This window comes from Colletotrichum gloeosporioides (genome assembly GCF_011800055.1).
Source record: "Colletotrichum gloeosporioides strain Lc1 chromosome Unknown consensus_36, whole genome shotgun sequence".
NCBI lineage: Eukaryota > Fungi > Ascomycota > Sordariomycetes > Glomerellales > Glomerellaceae > Colletotrichum > Colletotrichum gloeosporioides.
This window is the reverse complement of record NW_025544681.1, coordinates 906,370-925,154: the sequence shown is the minus strand read 5'-3', so window position 1 is coordinate 925,154 and position 18,785 is coordinate 906,370. Positions and strand designations below refer to the sequence as shown.

Genomic DNA, 18,785 nt, shown 5'->3' with positions numbered 1-18,785 from the left:
GAGAAAATGCCTTTTGCTTGCCTCCATGTCATCTCGTTGAGGCCTAGAGCGAGATGATCGTCGTCTCGTCGCTGCATTCCTGTGAGATGTTACTGGAGCAGAAGCTGACGAGACAACTTTCTGCCCCCACATTCCGGGGTCTCTGACCGAGGTCATTGGATGCCTCTTTTTCGATATCGACCTTTGTGCGGCCTCGGACAATCTTGACGAAGAAGTCTGTCAGCAAGGTGTATCTCCCCGGCGGCCGATTTCCGCTATATGAGTCTCCCCGAAGCCAAGACGGTGTCGATATCTGCCGCAGATGACAGCTCTCATCTCGGATGTCTTGGCCATGCAGTAGCAGCAGTCCTGCTGCTAGTCCCACACAGTCTTTCCATCCTAGCCGCCTCTCGCTGCGTGTATGTAGGTAGCACACATGATTGCACTGCACCTTAACAAGACAAGCCCATGTAACCGTGGCCCGCCCTCGCTTCCATGAGTCTTCCGTTGCAGTCATGCCGACCATCACAAACCTTAAAACCATGCCCTCTGCGATAGCCCCGTTCTAGGTCCGGGCTGGCGCCGTTCGGGCGTCCGGAGTAAACGAGCTGAACGAAGCGCCGTCGATCGGAAAATACTCCGGGAGCCCATGATTCGGCCAGCGGGCGTAGACGGTAGTGCTGGGCCCCCTCCAGGTCGTTGTCGTTGCCGCCGCCGCCGTTCCTGCTCTGCCGAACCCGTCCTCCCTGAAGCCAGACGAGTCATTCCGGCTTCGCTGCCCACTTTGAGAGTTCGTCGAACCCGCAACAGACACGACACCTGCCCACCGCGCAGACCGCCGCCGCCCGTCGAGGTCCTTGACCGCTGTATTGCATTCGCAGCTGTAGCCCGTTGGGAAACCAAACCCGCCCGGTTGCCTGCCGCTCCTCATAAACCGACGCGAGTCCCCTCCCTCTGAACCCCTCACACCGGTTTTGCTGCTGCCCCCAGGCCCGTACGTCCCGCTCGCCTCGCTCGCTGTCGTCGATGCACCCACGCTACCCTCAATAGGAAAACTGCACCGTTCCCGGTCGGGTTTGACGATATTACGTGCATCAAATGCCTGCTTTCCAAACGCTTAGACACTGCCAGCTGCACCTCATCCTCGTGGGTTCTCCTCAGTGTTTTAGCCTCCATCGGGGGGGAGTTGGTTTCCAAGGAGAGAACATCGGAAAACGTGCTCGCACAAACCACCACATGTGCGCATCTAGCGTATCCAGTGCCGACGACGACAACGCACCGAGCACGAAGTGCGAGCCCCAATTGTCCCGGACACAGTCTCGGCGGTTCCACTCGAGCACTTTCCACTCTGGACGGGCCTCGGGGCCGTTCAAGACCGGTCCGGAAAACATTGCCGTCCCGGGAGTTTGATAGCCAAGCGGTTTTCGCTAGGGGTCTTGATAGATTGGCCGAGCAAAAGGTCTGCAGCAAACCTCGCCAAATTCACAGCTGAATTAAACAAAGTGGAACCGGTGTTCCGACAGCGCGGGATTTCCATCCACAGAGAACAAACAAACCCCACTGTTTCGTTTCAAACCCGGGGTCGCTGTCGACAGCAGTACCGTAGCAGCATGACGGTCGGTAGTGCGCTATCCGTACCCTTGTCACCTCGTGGATCGAAGCCGCGGCCGCGCGACCTGCCTAACCGCGCCATACTACGACATATCAGTCTTCAATCTTGGACAGATTACCTCCAACGAAGCGAGAGATTCAAGCGACGTTTGCTCCCACCTCCTTGTCTGCACGCCCTTGGGATGATTTTGAATCTCAGCTTGTTGATGACGTTGAGGGCTTTCCTGCAGATTGCGACTGTGATATGAACCGCAGCGTAGTACCATCCAGGGAGGGTACCACCTTATCGACCTCGAAAGAGGAGGGCGCCAATGTTGACTCGTCGCACAAGCGATGTTTGCCTGTGCCTTCGCTTGATACTCGAACTTCGCTTGCCGTTTCGGTCATCCATCGCACAGCATTTCGGCAGGCGGAGTGTATCCGTAGTGTGTGCCATGGGATGACAATAACGGTTCGAGGCGCCGCGCCAAACAGGGTTGTAGCACGAGCTCGAGTCCATCATCCGCCAACGTCAGATTTCAGTTCATGACCGGAAATCATGATTGCGCGGCTGGGGCGCTCAAGATTGATGGATGATAGCATGTGCCGCTTCCTCATTTTGGTTGCAGTGGGGCCGTCTACGCATGAGGTTCTTGCTGCTTCATGCATAAATTTGCCTCGAGCAGACGGGAAATCTGATTGTGAGACCTTCGCTGCCTGCCGTCCCAAGTCGAGGTTTGCCGGGACGCAGGATGAGATCCCCTAGAGTTTCCCATCTTGCCATTTTAAGCGAGCTGCTTGCTTTGCTCAGAGGATCGACAGTTCACATGCGGAACCGGTTCCTTGCCCGACGCCAGCCAAGGAACGGGGATCGATGTGTTGCCTGCTACTATGCAGTAGATCTCCATCGACATATGGGAAACGTGCCAGCAGGGTTAGCGGTGCTTCTCGTGTTGTCGTCGGCAATTGGAGCCGGCTTATTGGCTGCGAGGTGATGGGCTGGATCGACGGAATCTCCAGATGGTGCGACGGGATCGTCTTTTGGCTGTGCGTACGGTATTGAACCAGATAGATCACGTGGACATTGCTCGTTCGATCCCGCTTTAAACCCAGGTTGCGCAGAAGCGGTTGTTACTTCCTCTGAGGTTTCGCAGACACTCGGAGCCAGTTGCTGCCAAGCACGGCCTCACTTTGGATGAATGCGTCGGCTAGAAAAAGGACGGCATCGATCCTCCCCCGCATATCAGTCCGGCCCTCCCAGCTTTGTTACTCGTAGCATTAGGCATTTCTTTCTTTGCAAAATAGTTCTGTGTGTTGTTGTCAGTACCAAGCCATTCGACGGTCACGTTGCGAGGAAAATGATGGAGACATGGCCAAAAAAAAAAAAATTGTGTTCTTCTTCCATTAAAACTGCTTTACGAACGCGACCCAGGACTGGTTCGGTAAAGTACGCAATGCGTATCTACGTAGGGCATCATGTCATGATGCGTTCTGTGTGATCTTGTCGTTCAATGTGATTCCACACGCAAATCCTTGCTGGTATCTCGCAAGATGTGGTTTACTTCTTCACTATGGTCCCATCAAGCGGGGGAAGGAACTGGGGAACTGGAAGAGGGCCCGACTTGGGCGAAAAGGGTATCTCGAAACGAAATGGCTGTGCTGGCATACGCAAATGTCATCAGGATCTCTGAAATGACTTTCGCTTGCCGGACCTTTGTGCCGTCGGGCAGTCTGCCACCTTGTGGCCTGCCTTGCCACAGTTGTGGCATTTGATGTTCAGGGGCATTGTAGACGATCTGCTAGCTCCAGAAATGCCGCCACCCGGGCTGCCTGTGAAGTTGTTGGAGATACCCGACAACTGGTTCAGCTTCACTTCCTTCTTTCTTCTTCTGTCTCGGAACTCTTGAGCCTTGACGGACTCCGATGACTTCTTCGGCTTGAGGTTTACTCTTGTGCGTCCTTGGCCACCGGATGACAGACCCTTGACAGGCTTGGATTTCGATTTGGCTGGCGTTTCTTCTTCACCCGAGGTTGAGTCGTCGTCGCTAGATTCGTCGGAATCGCTGGAGCCGGTCGAGTCGCTGTCGTCCTTGGAAGTGGCTGCAGCAGGAGGCTTCTGTACATGGGTTAGCTATTGTACCTCAAGGCCATTCCTCGTCCATACCTTTGCGTCATTGCTCTTGGCGTTTCCAATCTTCTTTCGTCCGACTTGCTGGATGGTTTCCTCGTTGTCGTCTTCGTCGGGTCCGTCAATGTCGGCGTATCCAACGTACACAATGTTCGGCGGCGCGCTTTCCGCATTGTCTGATTTGCCCCATTGTCCGTCCAGCACCCAGTGCGTGTCCGCCATTTCAGCTCTGGACGCCTCCAGGGCGGCCAACCGCTTGGCGTCTTGCTGCTTCAGCGCTGCCTGAACAGCCGCCTGGTCGAAGGAGTGGAAGTCTCCTGTGAGCGGAGAGTTCTGGAATTTGCGCCTCTTTGAGGAAGGCTCGTCGGGAGATGATTCCACTGGAGATCCGTTCGCAGCAGCTCTCTGCATGAACTTCATCGTCAACAAGCGAGAGGAGATTCCTCTGCTTGGAGGCGTTTCCGGCGCCAAGTTCTTCGACATTGTGGATGATGCTGGTGTTGTTCACGTATCTGCGGTTAGTAACGAGTCGCGCGGGATCATTCGTGCGCTTCGAGAGCGGCCACGGGCAGGTGAATTTGTCGATAGATGGTTTGCGGGGTCGGAGGTAGGATATGAGGCGCGTCAAGATCTTGATTGGGAAGGACCAAAAATCTGGAAATTCTGCCGTTGGGAGACAAGAAATGGTGGCCACCGCCTGCGCTAAACAGTGTCGCAGGGGTATTTGGGGTCCGTGCGCGCCCAAGGAGAGGGAGCGGGAAGCGGCTTCAAGACATGCATCTATCACACCTCATTCAACTGCCGCCGACAACACCAAATCGCTCACGGGCCTGATGTAATGTACTGCCTCCATCTTCACTTGCGGATACGCTCTTTGCCATCTACATTGCCTCTATATCTTGGAAGGCTGAATAGAACAGCCCCCGCCTAGCTTTTCCAACCGCTCAGAACTCATCTCAAAGCACTCTGGCAATCCCGTGTCCTCCCAGCTTCCACCAAGGACCATCTTCACCAACCCTGGCGCACAGGTAAAGATTCGCGCCATGCCTACTCTCTCGTCAGAACCCATTATGAAGTCAATGATGGAGCGTACTTACCATGCCCGTTGAACCCGGCGCACACCCACTGACCCGGGTATCTGTCGACCTTTCCGACGAACGGCACCATATCGGGGGTCATGCCAATGATACCCGTCCAGGCGTGAAGCAGTCCCTCACCTCGGCTCAGTTTCTCCGGCCGGCATTCTGCAAAACACCGCTGGAAGTTCGCCACCGAATCATCACGAATCTCCTCGCTGATGGCCTGGTCATTGGATGTTCGCTTGGCTGTGTATGCTGCTTCGCTTACGAAGGGACTCGCTGCAGCCGCACCCAAGATGATGATTCCATCCGCACGACGTTGGTTGACCGAATAGAAGTGCCGAAGCCCGTGCCTCAGTGATACCGTACTCGGTAGGATCTTGCTACCGGTGAGTGCCGCCGGTGGTACAAAAGCATGAGCCTGGGCGCGTTCCGGCGCGACGAAGGCAGCGAGCTGTGGCAGCAAATGCGACGCGAACGCATTGGTGCAATGAATCACAGTGGGAGTTGTGATGGTGCCGCGGGGCGTCTGCACGTCCCAAAATGTTTCACTTCCGCTGGACTGCGATCTGGCCACGGCTGTGGCCGGACAATGAGTGAAGAATCGTACACCACTCTCGATGCTCTTCGTCAGGAGCCATTGTGCGAGTTTGGCAGGATGGCTAGACCCCGCCGGCCATTCGTATGCGCACAGGGCGCCGTGGACGCCAGTCTTCTCCCTTGCTTCTTGGCCAGTATAGAACTTGATGTGTGATACATCACCGCCAGCTTCCCGGTACTCCTTTAGGCTCTGGGCGTTGTGTTCGACAAACTCCTGTGTCAAGCAGACGTCGAAGGTGGTTGTGGGGTTGAAATCGCACTGCACGCCGTGCTCTCTCACGAACTCGTCGATTGCGTGGAAGACGGCCCTCTCGTTGGCGATGACCTTTAACGCTTGCTCTTCGCCGTGGAGCGTCTTATAGGTCGTGAAGCCGCGGAAGGCGTCCGGCCTGACATGGCCTGCGTTGCGAGAGCTGGCGCCGCTCGCCGCTTCCCGAGCCTCGAGGATCACAATATCCGAGCCCGATACGCCGGCCTCAATGAGTTTGTAGGCAGTCAAGGCACCCGAAATCCCGGAACCTATGACGACGTACCTGGAAGTTTTCGGCACGGGCTGCTGGTCATTGTGGTTCAGGTAGGAGAACGATCTGGTCGTCTGCTGCCAGAACGAGATGCAGGGGTCTGGGACGGGGAGGCCTGTCATTGTGGTGCGGCTGGTTCTCTGCGCTTTGGTGTTTGGGCTTTCTTCAGCTGTTGAGCAGAACCCAGGACATACTTTAAATCATGGCTGCGACGCGGATCTCGAACTCTAGTCACCAGTCAGCGGCCATCTTCCGCCATCGCAAGCGCAAGCGGGACCTGCCGACTCTTTTCCTCACTCAGCAAATGAATTGATAAGACAAGGTACATCTTGACAGTTGCGAACCGAGCCCCAGGATGAGGGATAATACAGTCCACCGGGATTGTGAGAGGCAACCCCGAAAGTCGGAGGGTTTGCCGCTTGTTGAGCGGCAAACACCGCCCCTCACCAATATGCAACACTCAGAACCGTCAACTCGTTTCCCCGTACCCACCGCGGAAGCTAACGCATCAAATCCGACTGTAAAAGGCCGGAGACGACATGTCTAATTTGCCCAAAGAGTCAGCACAAGCGCCTCACATGACCTTATCGACGAATCGTACGGGGCATGCATTGTCGGAGGGCCCGCCGACTCGTGAGCGGCGTTGGCCGCCCCAATGAGGGGGCGGGCCTGTGCTCTCTCCATGCTACGCGCAATGCAACTCTGCTCTTAACCGGAAGTTGCAACCTCCACATGATCAACGCGTGGTAGTGGTTACCCATTGATAACAGTGCCGGGACGTTGGCCGGGGGTGTTCTTCTCAAGATAGGAAGAGCCTTGGAAACGATGCGGTCAAAGATTGCTTACAGCCTATCTTACCTTATCTAATTACTCTCAGCACCGGTTTGCGGGGGAAACGTGTATAATAGGATGGCAACGCCTTGGATCAGTTTTCTCGTGAACCAACAATTGCTCTGTCTCTTCCTGCACTCCGCGGCCAACCCCTCATTCTCTCGGAACGGAAATGGGCCTGTTCAACCTCGGCAATCTTGCCTTTGCGGCGCGCCATGAGCGAACACCGGAGGAGGCGAAACTCGTGAGACGTCTGGATATCTTTTTGATGACGTTTGGATGCATTTCGCAAGGTGAGCCCGGAGATCTATTTTGAGCTTTGGATTCAACTAATAAGAGTTGCAGTCATCAAGTGTTAGTTGCGATCGATTCAATTCAACTGACGGCTACTAACACAATCCGTCAAGACCTGGACCAGACCAACATCAGCAATGCGTACGTTTCTGGCATGAAGGAGGACCTCAACCTCCAGGGAAATGAGTACAATTAGTGAGTTTCGCATTTGTAAACTTGGACTGCAACACCATGACTGACTGGCAACCCAAGCTTCACGACCTACTTCAACGTCGCATACTGCATCATGCTCATCCCCTCACAAGTCATCCTGACCTACGTGCGCCCGAGCTACTGGCTCTCCGGTCTTGAAGTCTGCTGGGGAATCATCACGGGCATGTTCGCCCTCGTCAAGAACGCCCAGCAGGTTTACGTCCTCCGTGTTTTGCTCGGGCTCTGCGAGAGTTCCGCGTGGCCTGGCATGATGACGTTGCTGATGCATTGGTATACGCCGTCTGAGCTGGCCAAGCGCATGGGGTTCTACCACTCGTGCCAAGCTGTCGGGTCAATGATGTCGGGAGCGTTGCAAGTGGCCATCAGAAGCTCCATGCATGGACTACACGGTAAGTGCATCCTGCCTGCGGGATAGCTTCGGTCGGTGCTGATGCTGAATCTAGGCCTCCCCGGTTGGCGCTGGCTCTTTGTTGTCAACGCCATCATGACCGTTGTTGTTGGTGCCATGGGCTTCTTCCTGTTGCCCGACACGCCAAACAACCCCAACCCTCGCGCGTTCTGGTTCAAGAAGGGCCACGCTCAGCTCGCCATGGAGCGACTGGAGCGCCACGGAAAGGCTGAGCCCAAGAAGATGACCTGGGCCGCCACGAGGTATGTGTTGTAAGCAGTCGTCAAGGGAAATGACTAACGGTCTGAAGACGCGCATTCAAGAGCTGGGTCATCTACTTCCTGCCCGTGCTCTATATTGCGACGGTTCTCGAGACGTACGGCAACAACTACTTCAACTTGTTCCTCAAGAGCTTGAAGAACGCGGACGGCAGTGCCAGGTGGTCGACTGACCAGGTGAACGCCATTCCCATCGGTGGTAGTGCGATCAACGTTGTCTTCGGTCAGTGCGGTCTCTCAAACTCGTCCAGGCCTTGGAACTAACAGAGGCATAGTCTGGGTTTGGGCTATTCTGTCCGACCTCTTGATGACGAGATGGACTCTCATTGTTGTCCAAGGTAAGGACGGCCTGATCATCCTTGCCAACAACGTACTAACAGCACGTCAGCTGCCATTGGCCTCGCCGTATGTATCGCCATGAGTGTCTGGTCAGCTCACCCAACGACAACGCCTATCGGAACCGCCTACGCAAGCTACTTCATCACTTTCACGGCCATGGGCACAGCTCCTCTCATCTTCGCGTGGCTGGCCGATCTCTTGCCTCAAGACCCCGAGGCGAGAACGCTGATTGTTGGCGTGTCCATTGCCGGCTATTATGCCATCTCTGCTTGGTCCCAGGTGCTCGTCTGGCCTGCTACTCAGGCTCCTTATTGTAAGTCTGGAAGGTTCTAATCTAAGATTCACTCGCTGACGCTCCACAGACAAGTATGCCTGGCAGTCATCCGTAGCTATTGGAGTCCTCGTCATCATCATGACTTGCGTGCTTCGGTACATTGATGTCAAGTACCTCTTGTAAGACCCCGTCTCTTCTGCAACATTGGAAACAGTTTCTGACACACATGACAGGCCGAAGCGAGAGGCGTATCGTAACACGATCATTGAGGCTACCGATGCGGATGACGTTGAGAGGGTCGACTCTACTGGCGGTGTAGACAGGAAGATTAAGTCGGCAGCAATTGTGCCAGAAGTGTGATTGGATCTTTTTAGGGACTACGAAACCGGCTCGACAGACGAGATTGTCATCCCAGAATCCATTAAGGTAGAAAAGCCAACCTCGTCTTGCGGGTGATTTTGGCTGTTATTCAGTATTCGGCCAAGGACCCAGTGCCAAGTGTCATCCACTACGAGTTTATCTGTCGTTCTTGATCTGCGCGCTTGTTCCAGATCCATTTACTGACTTTGCGGCAATCAACAACTTGATCATATCTTCAAGCCCGGTTTTGGACGCAATGGTCATCGCAGTCTGTCCATCGGGGCTTTGGGTGTCGAGATTCGCCCCGTAGCTTATCAATAATTCTGCCATACCAGTGAAACCCAAGGTAGATGCCAGAAACAAAGGCGTCATCCAGAAATATGTGGATACATTAGTGTTGTCGAACGCTTTGCGTCTGTCGAGTCAACGTTACTGTCGTGATCAAGTAACAGAGTGGCTCCAATGAGATCTCCTGCCTGAGCAGCGGCGTGCAATGGAGAGTTCATCTGGCTGGATTGGCATGTATTTGCGCCATATTGAAGAAGGCGCTGAACCACGGAGGTATGTCCCCCTTGACAAGCATAGTATAAAGGTGTCTGTCGATGGGAATCGAGCTCGTTCGTGTTTGCACCGCAAAATGTATCGATCGCGCCTAGTATGTCATAAAACGCAGCACAATGCAGGCCGTTGCCGTCACTCGGCGGGAATGGTGCTTTATATTTGTACGTCATGCGTTCTATAATCTCCAACTTAGATTCATCTGGGAGGAATTCAGCAACCTCATCACTGAGCTGCGCATCGTGCGCAGCATGTATGCCCCAGGCGGTCGAGGCATAAGGAAGTAGCGGATATCGTTTGATCAAATCAGAGAATTCCCAGATCTTGGAAGTTTCAATGTTTGAAAAGGCGCTGAAAGAGATGTAAGTGACGCAAACTCTAGATAGAAAGGATTTCATATCTCCAAAGGATTGGACACTCTTGCTTGGTCGCTGAAAGTACTCCTGGGTTGTGAAGTGTATGAGACGAACAACCCTGGTCTTATCGTCAAAAATGACAAGTCCGGCACACACAGATAGGATTACATCGGCTCCTCTCCAGCCAGAGAAGTCGAGTCAGTATCGCCAGGCTCCACAGCGAGATCATGCTGGAGCTCAGAGAGGGTGGGGGGCTCTATCGCACGGGTGGTCCAGCATATAACTTTCGTCGCAATTTGGTGTAGGTTCCGGGGCTGGCTTTCTATTCTATCAACTGCTTGATCGTACGCGTGTTCCAAGGCGTGTGGGCCATTATGTTGTTTGAAGGCCGCCAAAGCGATGCGGATTTCTCTCATTGAAGTCTGATCCTTCAAAGAGTTTAGATACATTTGGGCGAGAAGGAACCTAAGACATCGTAAGTTGGGAAAGCGTATTGAAGTTGACAAAAAAGCTTACATGCCACCGGAAATTCTGGTGATCTTTTCAGTAATCTCCTTTCGGATTTGAAGGCGGCGTTCCTCTGGAACGCAAATCCATGTGAGAATGTGGTCGATACGACTGTGTGCAATACCGAGAGAGATCCCCGTCGGTAGTGTGGATCTCAAGTTGGAGAGACGATTGAAACTTCTCCTTCACCTCTGGAACCTGTCGTGACGTTATGAACAAGCTCACTGCCTTCGGAAATTTTCGTTGAAGGTCGAAGAGTACGCCAATAAGAGACGGCAGCCCTCAGCTTGACGTTCGTCCATGGCATCAACCACGACAAAAGCTCTTGTAAATGAGGCACACACTGCTTCAAGTGCCTCAATAAGATCTCCTGAGGATGACTTCATACTTTTATTCCAATGTTTCTCATGGAGGCTCGCGATGCACTCTGGTAAGTTGGTCCGCTCCATTGCTAGTTGTTTTAGCAGTGTAGCCAGCAGATGTTCTAGTCGTTGATTTTCAGTGCGTTGATAGTTGCAGAAGACATGTGCGACACCTACCATATCACCATACCCACTGCGAAAAAAGCTTGCCAATATCGTCGATGGCAATAGAGGACATGATGGTTCCCCCAGCTCCGGGAACTGCCGGGGCAGAAAAGTGTCTGTCCAGCTATGGCTACCCAAGCGCAGTATCCTTTAGATCTGATAACCATTCGCCGGTGCCATGTTGTCGCGTGCGGAGGAAATCACTTTGCTGTGACCCATAGTCAATCGGTGTTAGCCCTTTCGACCACTCAAGGGCTTGACTGTCTTCATCTTGGTTGAATCTTGTGACGAGACGATGGAAATCTTCTTGCATATTAGACATGATTGACTTTACCACAGTTTCAGTCAGAAGCGTTACCGCGTCTGCAGAAGTCGTAAACTAACCGTCGTGGATCATCAGCTGTATTGATTTCTCTTTATGAACGTCGCTCGAGTCTACGTGACTGAGCAGTTCTTTGGCAAACGTGGACGCAGAGGCTGCAGCGTCTTCTTGCCAGATGTCGTTCTTATGCGAGTCTGCATAGTCACATATTCCTCGTACCACCAGACAGGGAACATCCGGCATCAAGCCTGCCGCCTCCATCTCGATACAAATGACGTTGCCACCCAGTTGTTTGTTCAGCCTGTCTCGAGAAATGGCATCCTTGATCACTTGGTTGCCCGAAGCGACAGGGCCATAGTGGATTTGAATGTCGCCTTCACGGTTTCTCTCCTCGGCTTTCTTTGGATCGCAGGATCGGCAAGCCGAACTTACCAATGTGGGAGAGCTTGCTATATGATCATCCTCACAGCCTGAGCCCTGAGCGCTCGCATCTTCTAGCTTCTCGCCTACGTGGCAGTAGCTCGCTGAGAACAGGAAGTCCCGATGAAGGACGGCAGACCTTGCGTACTTGGGAAGAAGGCGAGGCCATCTGTGTTCCATTTCATCCAGGTATTGCTGAACCTGCGAGCCACGCAGAGCATGAAGAGACTCGAGCTTGGAGATTGCCGTGAGCAGGCAAGTTGGAGGCTTGTTGAGTATCCCGATTCGTTCAAACTCCGTGGCCTTGCCATGGTCGGTAGATCTTGTTTTCCCAAAGTCCCACTAAACCACTCCCGGAGAGTTCGTAGTGGGAGTGCTGACGATAACATCGCCCAATCTGACTGTAGGCGGCACACCGCCGCCAATCCCAACCAAAAGTCCAATTTTAATGGATGGGGATGTTGAGACCATGCGTGTTGCGACCGTTGCCGCTGACACCGTTCCCATCTGACCCTTCGGTAGGCAGGCTACGGCAGCATTATGTATGCCAATGGAGCCCAACGTATAGGTATTACAGTTGTTGAGTGCCTTGGAGACCCGTATATCGTCATGGATCTCGTCAAGCATCGCTATGGCTACCGTCTGCTCCAGCGGCAGAGCGCATATCCATCCTGTGGTATATGGTGCATCATCGTTGATCAAGTGGTCAGTATCACGGCTCACTGGAGCCTCGCCGGACGAGTCCACTCCGTTGCGAGATTCAACTTTCAAAGTACCCGTGGGGCCCTTCATAATATGTGCGTAAATTGAGATCTTGTCGTAAAAGCGGCCAAGACATTTGAGAGCCAGCGAAGTTAGGATGGCGATTTTGATTTTGGATAGTAAAGGACACACATTTTTCTGTGGACACACATCCGTAGAAGAGCTTGAGAGAAATAAGGCGACCAATTAGAAGGGATTGAGGCGAGCCTGAGCCTCTGCTGAATACCAACTGGTTGCATGGCAGTAAGTTATGAATGATTGGACAACGTTTCTCAACATGTCAGCCTGCCGTCTCCAATCTTTACTTCGCATGGTTTCCATGTCATTCATTTTGAAGAATTTGCTGGTAAAGATTTGCCAAACATACTCGTCGATATCCTCACAACATGGCCATTTCACACCCAGGACGGCATGAAAGTCCCGCTCAAGTCAGCCGTGGCTTCCCATATCATGGACAAATCATCAAAGTCCAAAAGACTCGTAGATGACGGCTGCATATCGAAGTTGGTGGAGTCAATCGTACCCAGCGAGGCTAATTGTGTCTCCTGGACTTCTTGGGCCGTATCAGTTGCAGAGGATGGAGCGACCAGCCCGGATTCGCCCGAGCAAACGCCATGCGACAGTTCCATCATGACCTTTGACGAAGCCGTGTCGAAGACATCTCGTTTGCCTTGAAATGCTGGAAAATGTTCCACCATCCCCCATAGTATGGAAGAGCATGTGTTGACAAGAGACTGGAAAGACTGGGAGCTGATCGCCTCTCTCACTTCAGCGGAGTTGGTGTACGCGAACAACAGAGTTGTCCCGGCAGAGAAAACGTTCTCCACAGACTGCCAGTAAATGGTCAATCTCTTCCTGCGGAAGAACTCCCGGTAAAGATGGATCATCTTCATGGCTGACTGGGTGGCGGCTAGCAGTTGAATACCTGATGGGTTGGGATTGTTCGGAGATGGGCGGTAAAGGCGGAACAACGCCGTATGATGTGTTAGCTCAAAGGTTTCAACGACAGTCTTATCGAGGCTGTTCAAGTTGTCTCCCGCGGGGATATTTCGAAGCCACTCGTCGATACGGTCGCGCATCTTTGGCTGCCAGTCGTCCATCGGGACGGGGGAATACGGAGGCGATGGCTTCTCGTAGAGAACTCGCTGCATTTCGGACTGAATCTGGCGGTACCGAAACAGATGTAGACTGACTAGCTTAGCTCCTGACTTTTGCGCCTCATCCTGCCTAATGCCGTCTATGGTGATGAGCTCGTCGTTGATATCGCTAGGAAACTTATGTCCATGAGCTTGAATTCTTGTAGATTGCAAGACTGGGCTTACCTCGACGTTGATTGCGCCGTCTGAAAGACAGGACGGCATGTTGAGCGCCACCGAAATGTTGCGATCCATTGCGTATGCTACCCAGAAAGTTCGTCTTCTGGTGTCGAGTGTGAGAGTGTCCACCTCTTCGGGGGACGGATCTTGGTGCAGGCCCAGCTCCACGGCAAGGCGGATAGCAGCACCAACTGTATTCCAGACAACCCATAGTGTTGGATGGAGATAGTAGAACTGCCCAACGAGGAGGAGGACCTGGACGCCTTCGACGTCGGCTGGCAGACCGGCTTCGATGAGAGCTGCGATAGCTGTTTTGTGATAACGATCTGCTAGCCATATTGGTATTCTCGCAGGATCATTCTTGGACATTGATAGGAGCGCCGCCGCAAAGACTTCGAGCACGAAGAAGAGAGCAAGTTTCGACTCTATAGTTTTGTGGTCTTCGGCCATGTCGACCACTCGAGGCATATCGTAGATGAGATCGAGCTTCTTTCTGAAGGTGGGCTCGTGCAGCAACGGCATACCAGCACTCGTAGATTGGAAGTACTCTTTGACGAGATTCTCCGCTATCTGTCTCGTTGGCAGTGAGAGAGGGCTCGTGTCCAAATCACCCGCAATATCGGAGGAGTTTTGCTGCCTCTGATGGCCAGGACCAGGAGCTCGACTCCTGTGCAATTGCGGTGCCAGCCGTGAGCTCATGAGTTCTCTCATGAGAATGTGAGTGAAGGAGGCTTCATGTTCAGCGCCAACTTGAGTTTGGGGTATGATAGGCTGAGTTGTCACCATTGAGGGAGCGTTGATCTCGGCATGACCTCGCGTTGGTGTATTGGATTCTCCATTTCTTTCGTTCACCACAGACTCCGGAAGCCTTGGCGTATGCTGAGTATGCAACGAAGTCTCTTGGACTGGGGTTGCTCCGTCTTCGTAGTCAATGCCATGTTCCCTAAGCTTCAACTCGAGATACGCAACACGGTCTTCGAGGCTGTGGATGTAGCTGCACGGAAAGGTGTGAGTAGTCACACGAAAAGACGTCTTTTTGATCCAACCTTCGAGGAACTTGTCTCCTGGCGACGGCGTCGTAACCAAAACACTCGACCCCAGCAAGCTCACACAAGCGACATCTCTATGCGATCGTCAGATATCCTCACGTGTATGACTGGATTAGACACTCGAAGAGCATGAAATGCATACTGGCAGCTTTTGGTCGCACCGCTTCTTTTTCTGCCGGCAGCGGATGCAGGCTGTTGTGTTGGCTCTGGCCACGGATGCTGACCGGCTGCTTGTCACATGAGGCTGAGAACTGCCTGCGGGAGGCATGGAGATGGCCGTCTCCTGGAGAAGAAGCTGCGGTCAATCGACTTGATTAAACTCAGGCTCTCCAAGACTGTCGGTTAGAGACGGTACGCGTTAAACGATCCGTGCCAATCGTGGCTGATAAGACAATGGAGTGCCTCACCGAACACACCGAAGTGGGGCACCACTCACCTCGGCTAGCGGGGTTTAATTCTTCCCGACGAATGACAGCAGGTGTAATCAATTGCTTCAGGAACTCCAAGCTTCCCCAGAAACCGACTGTCTGGTGAGCCGGAACCGCGCGACCCTTTCGAACGAAACACCCAATTGAGCCAGCACCATGTTGTCGGCATCCAGACGAGCGACGAGCGCCCTGTCGCGGCAGCTCCGCGTTGCCTCGCGCCCCTTCACCGTGTCCGTGGCCGCCCGCACCACCGAGAGACCCGCCGTTGTCGAGAAGAACGAAGCCGCTACCCCCCAGACGGCCGAGACCACCGTCCCGCAAGAGGTCGGCCAGGCCCCCAACCGATCCCTCATCTGGTCGCGCAGCCAGCAGCCCAGAGCCAAGGCCATGACCGGTCCACGATTCGAGCAGACGGACTTCAACCTCCAGGTGAGACGATGAGACACCTGCAGTCGACGACGACGTCGAAGGAGACGGGCTAACCAATTGGTCGCAGCCACAACCGTACTCCGCGATGGAGCTTATCCACGAGCAGCCCGTTACCTGGACACACAAGCGCATCGTTGCCTGCGACGGAGGCGGCGGTCCCGCCGGCCACCCCAGAATCTTCATCAACACCGACAAGCCCGAGATCGCTTCCTGCAACTACTGCGGTCTGCCTTACGTATGTTTGGACCTCCATCCTTCAAAACAACAAGGGCTGTCATTTGGAGGGCATTGGCTAACTGATTGCAGGCCAACGAGCACCACCGCAAGCACCTTGAGTCCCTCCCCGAGACCTCCTACCCCCTTGCATAGAGAAGTGCTGGACAACATGCGGGAGAGGACTGCGATGGGACTGCAACGAAAGTAGCGCCAGCCGTATGCTATAGAACGGCATGGCGATGTTTGTAAATATAGCAGAATCAGTGCTTCGGACAACATTTCACATTTCAAGAGGAGCTGGACACGTGTGACCAAAAATTGGCGGCGGCATCACCAATGAAGGACATGAGGGCCGTCATGTCGAATGGGAAGCGTTGCACAAGCGATTTGAATGTTGGCCAACCGGCAATTCTGACTAAGTCGTGAGCGATGAACAACGATGCGTCTAGCATGAAATGCGAGAGAAAGTACCAGAGAGAGCATGAAGTGTTGGCTTTAATGCATACATCAATATAGGTTCAGGTATGAACCACAAGTGTTGAGTAGTGAGGGTGGATGGCCATGCAGATAAGCCTGCAACTTATGGTCGTCTCTCGTCTTGTAAATGAGGACAGGCCGACCGTATCGTTAATTGGTAGGTCAATGAGGATTGTCGAAAAAGCAAATAGAAATTCACGGTACCCTGGAAACCAGGAAGTTGACGTTGCACCCTCATCGGTTCTGTGCGTATCAAAGTGACTTGATTCGCAATCCATCTGACCTCACCTACCCATCGACCCTGCCCCACCAGATTGGACCGCCTGCACCATTTTCATCTCCAAGCACTGCAGCAACCATGTCTCCGACACCACAAAACCGCCAACACCTCTCCTCGACAACAACCCTACTGATCCTCGTCTTCCTGATCATCTGCCTCTTTCCCAATTTATTCCACTTTCTCTGGCAGCTTCCCCTCACGCTCCTGGGCTTCGCATCTTCCACGCCGCGCAGGTCAACCCCACGTCATACCCCACCATCAGCGACAATGACGGGCTCTTGGTTCCAGAAGCAGTTCACGCTGCCAGCGCGCTCCCGCGGTTCCTACCTCATCACAGACGAGGTTGTGAGCCAGCTTCCCGAGCTCAAGAACTACAAGGTCGGCATTCTGCACCTGTTTGTGCAGCATACGAGCTGCGCTCTCAGCCTCAACGAGAACTGGGACGACGATGTCCGGGCCGACATGAGCGACGCGCTGGACCGCATCGCACCCGAAGCCGGCCCCAAGGGACAGGAGCTGTACCGCCACAGCGCCGAGGGTCCTGATGACATGCCCGTGAGTCGGCTTTGGCCTTATCGTCTGGGCATTTGCTAATATGACGTAGGCTCACATCAAGAGCGCTCTGGTGGGCGCAAGCGTCACCATTCCCATCAAGGACGGCAGACTCGTAAGTGAAGCAGATCTCCGATCGCAACCTTTGCTCATTCTGGACAGGCTACGGGAACGTGGCAAGGAATCTGGTACCTGGAGTTCAGAGCCAGCAGGCACCAGCGCCGGCTCGTCGCCACCATCCAGGGAGAGCCCAAGGCATAAAGAAGACAATGCGAATAGAAGAATAACAATCACCATTTCCTCTAAAGTGCACCAATCGATATTGGCATATGCGTGAGGCAAAACTATTGTACAGCCACCGGGTCTAGACTTTTTGACCTACGCCGAACGCCTCGCCCAATCCTTTCCTGTGAGATGCTACTGTGTGAAGCGGCTTTACTGCTCGCCGTTCTCATCCTTCGCCTCTTGCATATCCGTGTCGTCCCCAGCCAAAACCTTGATACGGGGCACATATCCCTCGGGTGCGGACGAACCGGGGGTGACCGCGACGATGTTACCGTTCTCATCGACGAACTCAAAGTTGTATCTGCTGAGGAGATGGGGAATTGCAGAAAGCTGAGGGCCGTAGCGGGCGGTGTTATCGTAAAGCTCGAACAGGGGGACTGCGAGGAGTTTCATGTTCTTCGGCACGCTAAGCACTTCTATCAGGGGTGTTAGCAAAATGCACCAAATCAGACTTCATCGACGCAGAGTGAAGCACGTACTGCTCTTGGGTAACTGGATAAAGTAGAGCTTCTTGCACTCCTTCGGCCTGGTGACGTGCGCAGGCACGAACGGGTACATGAACGTCTCGAAGTTGGGCCTCCACCACTGCGCCAGGCAGTCACCGACCTGCCAGTCCGCAGGCTCCTCGCCCTCTCCAATCCTGCCAACAGGCGCAAGGCGCTCGTCGAGACGAGACTTGAAGCCTTCGACCTCGTCGTCCTCGGGGCGGAGGTAGTCGCCAGGCAGCTTGAAGAAGGCGTTGGCGATCTGCAGCATCAGGATGTGCGGGTGGTTGTGCTCGTGGCAGACAAGGATGCCCTCGCAGGTGCGGCGCATGCCATGCTGGTTGTAGTGCTCTTCGAGGCGCTTCAGACGGGCGATCACGGAGGGGTCTTCCTCTGGTTGGGTCTCTTTTACGCCAAAAGTGTAGTTGGACAGAGGGTAGAGGCGGATCGTCTCCGGCTGGTTCGAGTTGAAGGAGAGGGGAATGATGGGCGCGTGACCCGATTGCAGGGCGGTATGGGTGATTGTAGACATTCTGGCGGGCTTCGAATCGGAACCGGGACGCGAAGCGCAAGTGTTGGTGGAAGGTGTGTTGTGACAGGCGCAAGGAGATGGCTGGAGCTCAGACTTGGTGCCCCCAAGCTCCACGGCTCCAGACTACCAATTAGGAAGGCGGTGAGCTGGACCCCTGATCGCTGGCCCACCTTCCCGACCTCGGTGAGGCTCAGGTCAACAACGGTCCATTAGATTTGATCCTCTGCTTGCTGTCGTCGTCTCTATCATTATTATTCTAAGTGGCATTGTCCCCATTATCGCCTCTGCATATATATTTCTGGTGTCTTTATTTCCGCTAATGTCCTCAAAGGGGGCATAAACCCAAGTTGATGATGTACACAGGAAGTGAGGCGGTCTCCTCTTGAACGACTGTCGCAACATGGCCCCAA

General features: G+C 53.8%; 7 protein-coding genes and 2 pseudogenes across 9 annotated transcripts; 3 read left to right on the top strand and 6 right to left on the bottom strand.

Moving 5' to 3' along the window:
* Positions 1-3,247: 3,247 nt before the first annotated feature.
* Positions 3,248-4,180, bottom strand: GCG54_00006172 (uncharacterized protein; the record flags this gene model as incomplete). The annotated part of the gene is made up of 2 exons (XM_045406184.1): positions 3,248-3,685; positions 3,734-4,180. 2 exons carry the CDS (start codon positions 4,178-4,180, stop codon positions 3,248-3,250), a joined length of 885 nt encoding a protein of 294 aa, XP_045265567.1.
* A 409-nt stretch (positions 4,181-4,589) lies between these two features.
* Positions 4,590-6,019, bottom strand: GCG54_00006171 (annotated as a pseudogene). The gene has a single exon. A coding segment is annotated over exon 1 (1,430 nt).
* An 881-nt stretch (positions 6,020-6,900) lies between these two features.
* Positions 6,901-8,874, top strand: GCG54_00006170 (putative transporter SEO1; the record flags this gene model as incomplete). Its single annotated transcript, XM_045406183.1, has 9 exons — positions 6,901-7,021; positions 7,088-7,217; positions 7,275-7,624; positions 7,679-7,886; positions 7,934-8,124; positions 8,177-8,239; positions 8,290-8,553; positions 8,603-8,693; positions 8,748-8,874. The coding sequence occupies 9 exons, from the start codon at positions 6,901-6,903 to the stop codon at positions 8,872-8,874; spliced, it is 1,545 nt and encodes a 514-aa protein (XP_045265566.1).
* A 156-nt stretch (positions 8,875-9,030) lies between these two features.
* Positions 9,031-10,237, bottom strand: GCG54_00006169 (uncharacterized protein; the record flags this gene model as incomplete). The annotated part of the gene is made up of 3 exons (XM_045406182.1): positions 9,031-9,289; positions 9,325-9,906; positions 9,957-10,237. 3 exons carry the CDS (start codon positions 10,235-10,237, stop codon positions 9,031-9,033), a joined length of 1,122 nt encoding a protein of 373 aa, XP_045265565.1.
* Positions 10,238-10,300: 63 nt separating this feature from the next.
* GCG54_00006168 lies at positions 10,301-12,356 on the bottom strand (annotated as a pseudogene). Its single transcript has 4 exons — positions 11,207-12,356; positions 10,957-11,185; positions 10,521-10,850; positions 10,301-10,478 (listed from the first exon to the last, which is right to left on the bottom strand). Coding segments are annotated over exons 1-4 (1,887 nt in total).
* Positions 12,357-12,721: 365 nt separating this feature from the next.
* On the bottom strand, positions 12,722-14,428 carry GCG54_00006167 (uncharacterized protein; the record flags this gene model as incomplete). Its single annotated transcript, XM_045406181.1, has 2 exons — positions 12,722-13,600; positions 13,649-14,428. The coding sequence occupies 2 exons, from the start codon at positions 14,426-14,428 to the stop codon at positions 12,722-12,724; spliced, it is 1,659 nt and encodes a 552-aa protein (XP_045265564.1).
* Positions 14,429-15,275: 847 nt separating this feature from the next.
* On the top strand, positions 15,276-15,917 carry GCG54_00006166 (Lactobacillus shifted protein; the record flags this gene model as incomplete). The annotated part of the gene is made up of 3 exons (XM_045406180.1): positions 15,276-15,548; positions 15,616-15,783; positions 15,855-15,917. The coding sequence occupies 3 exons, from the start codon at positions 15,276-15,278 to the stop codon at positions 15,915-15,917; spliced, it is 504 nt and encodes a 167-aa protein (XP_045265563.1).
* A 682-nt stretch (positions 15,918-16,599) lies between these two features.
* On the top strand, positions 16,600-17,334 carry GCG54_00006165 (UPF0047 protein C4A8.02c; the record flags this gene model as incomplete). The annotated part of the gene is made up of 3 exons (XM_045406179.1): positions 16,600-17,076; positions 17,126-17,188; positions 17,236-17,334. The coding sequence occupies 3 exons, from the start codon at positions 16,600-16,602 to the stop codon at positions 17,332-17,334; spliced, it is 639 nt and encodes a 212-aa protein (XP_045265562.1).
* A 174-nt stretch (positions 17,335-17,508) lies between these two features.
* On the bottom strand, positions 17,509-18,498 carry GCG54_00006164 (Pre-mRNA cleavage factor Im 25 kDa subunit 2; the record flags this gene model as incomplete). Its single annotated transcript, XM_045406178.1, has 2 exons — positions 17,509-17,774; positions 17,838-18,498. Coding segments are annotated over 2 exons (927 nt in total), but the record flags the coding sequence as incomplete, so codon positions are not given.
* Positions 18,499-18,785: the final 287 nt, after the last annotated feature.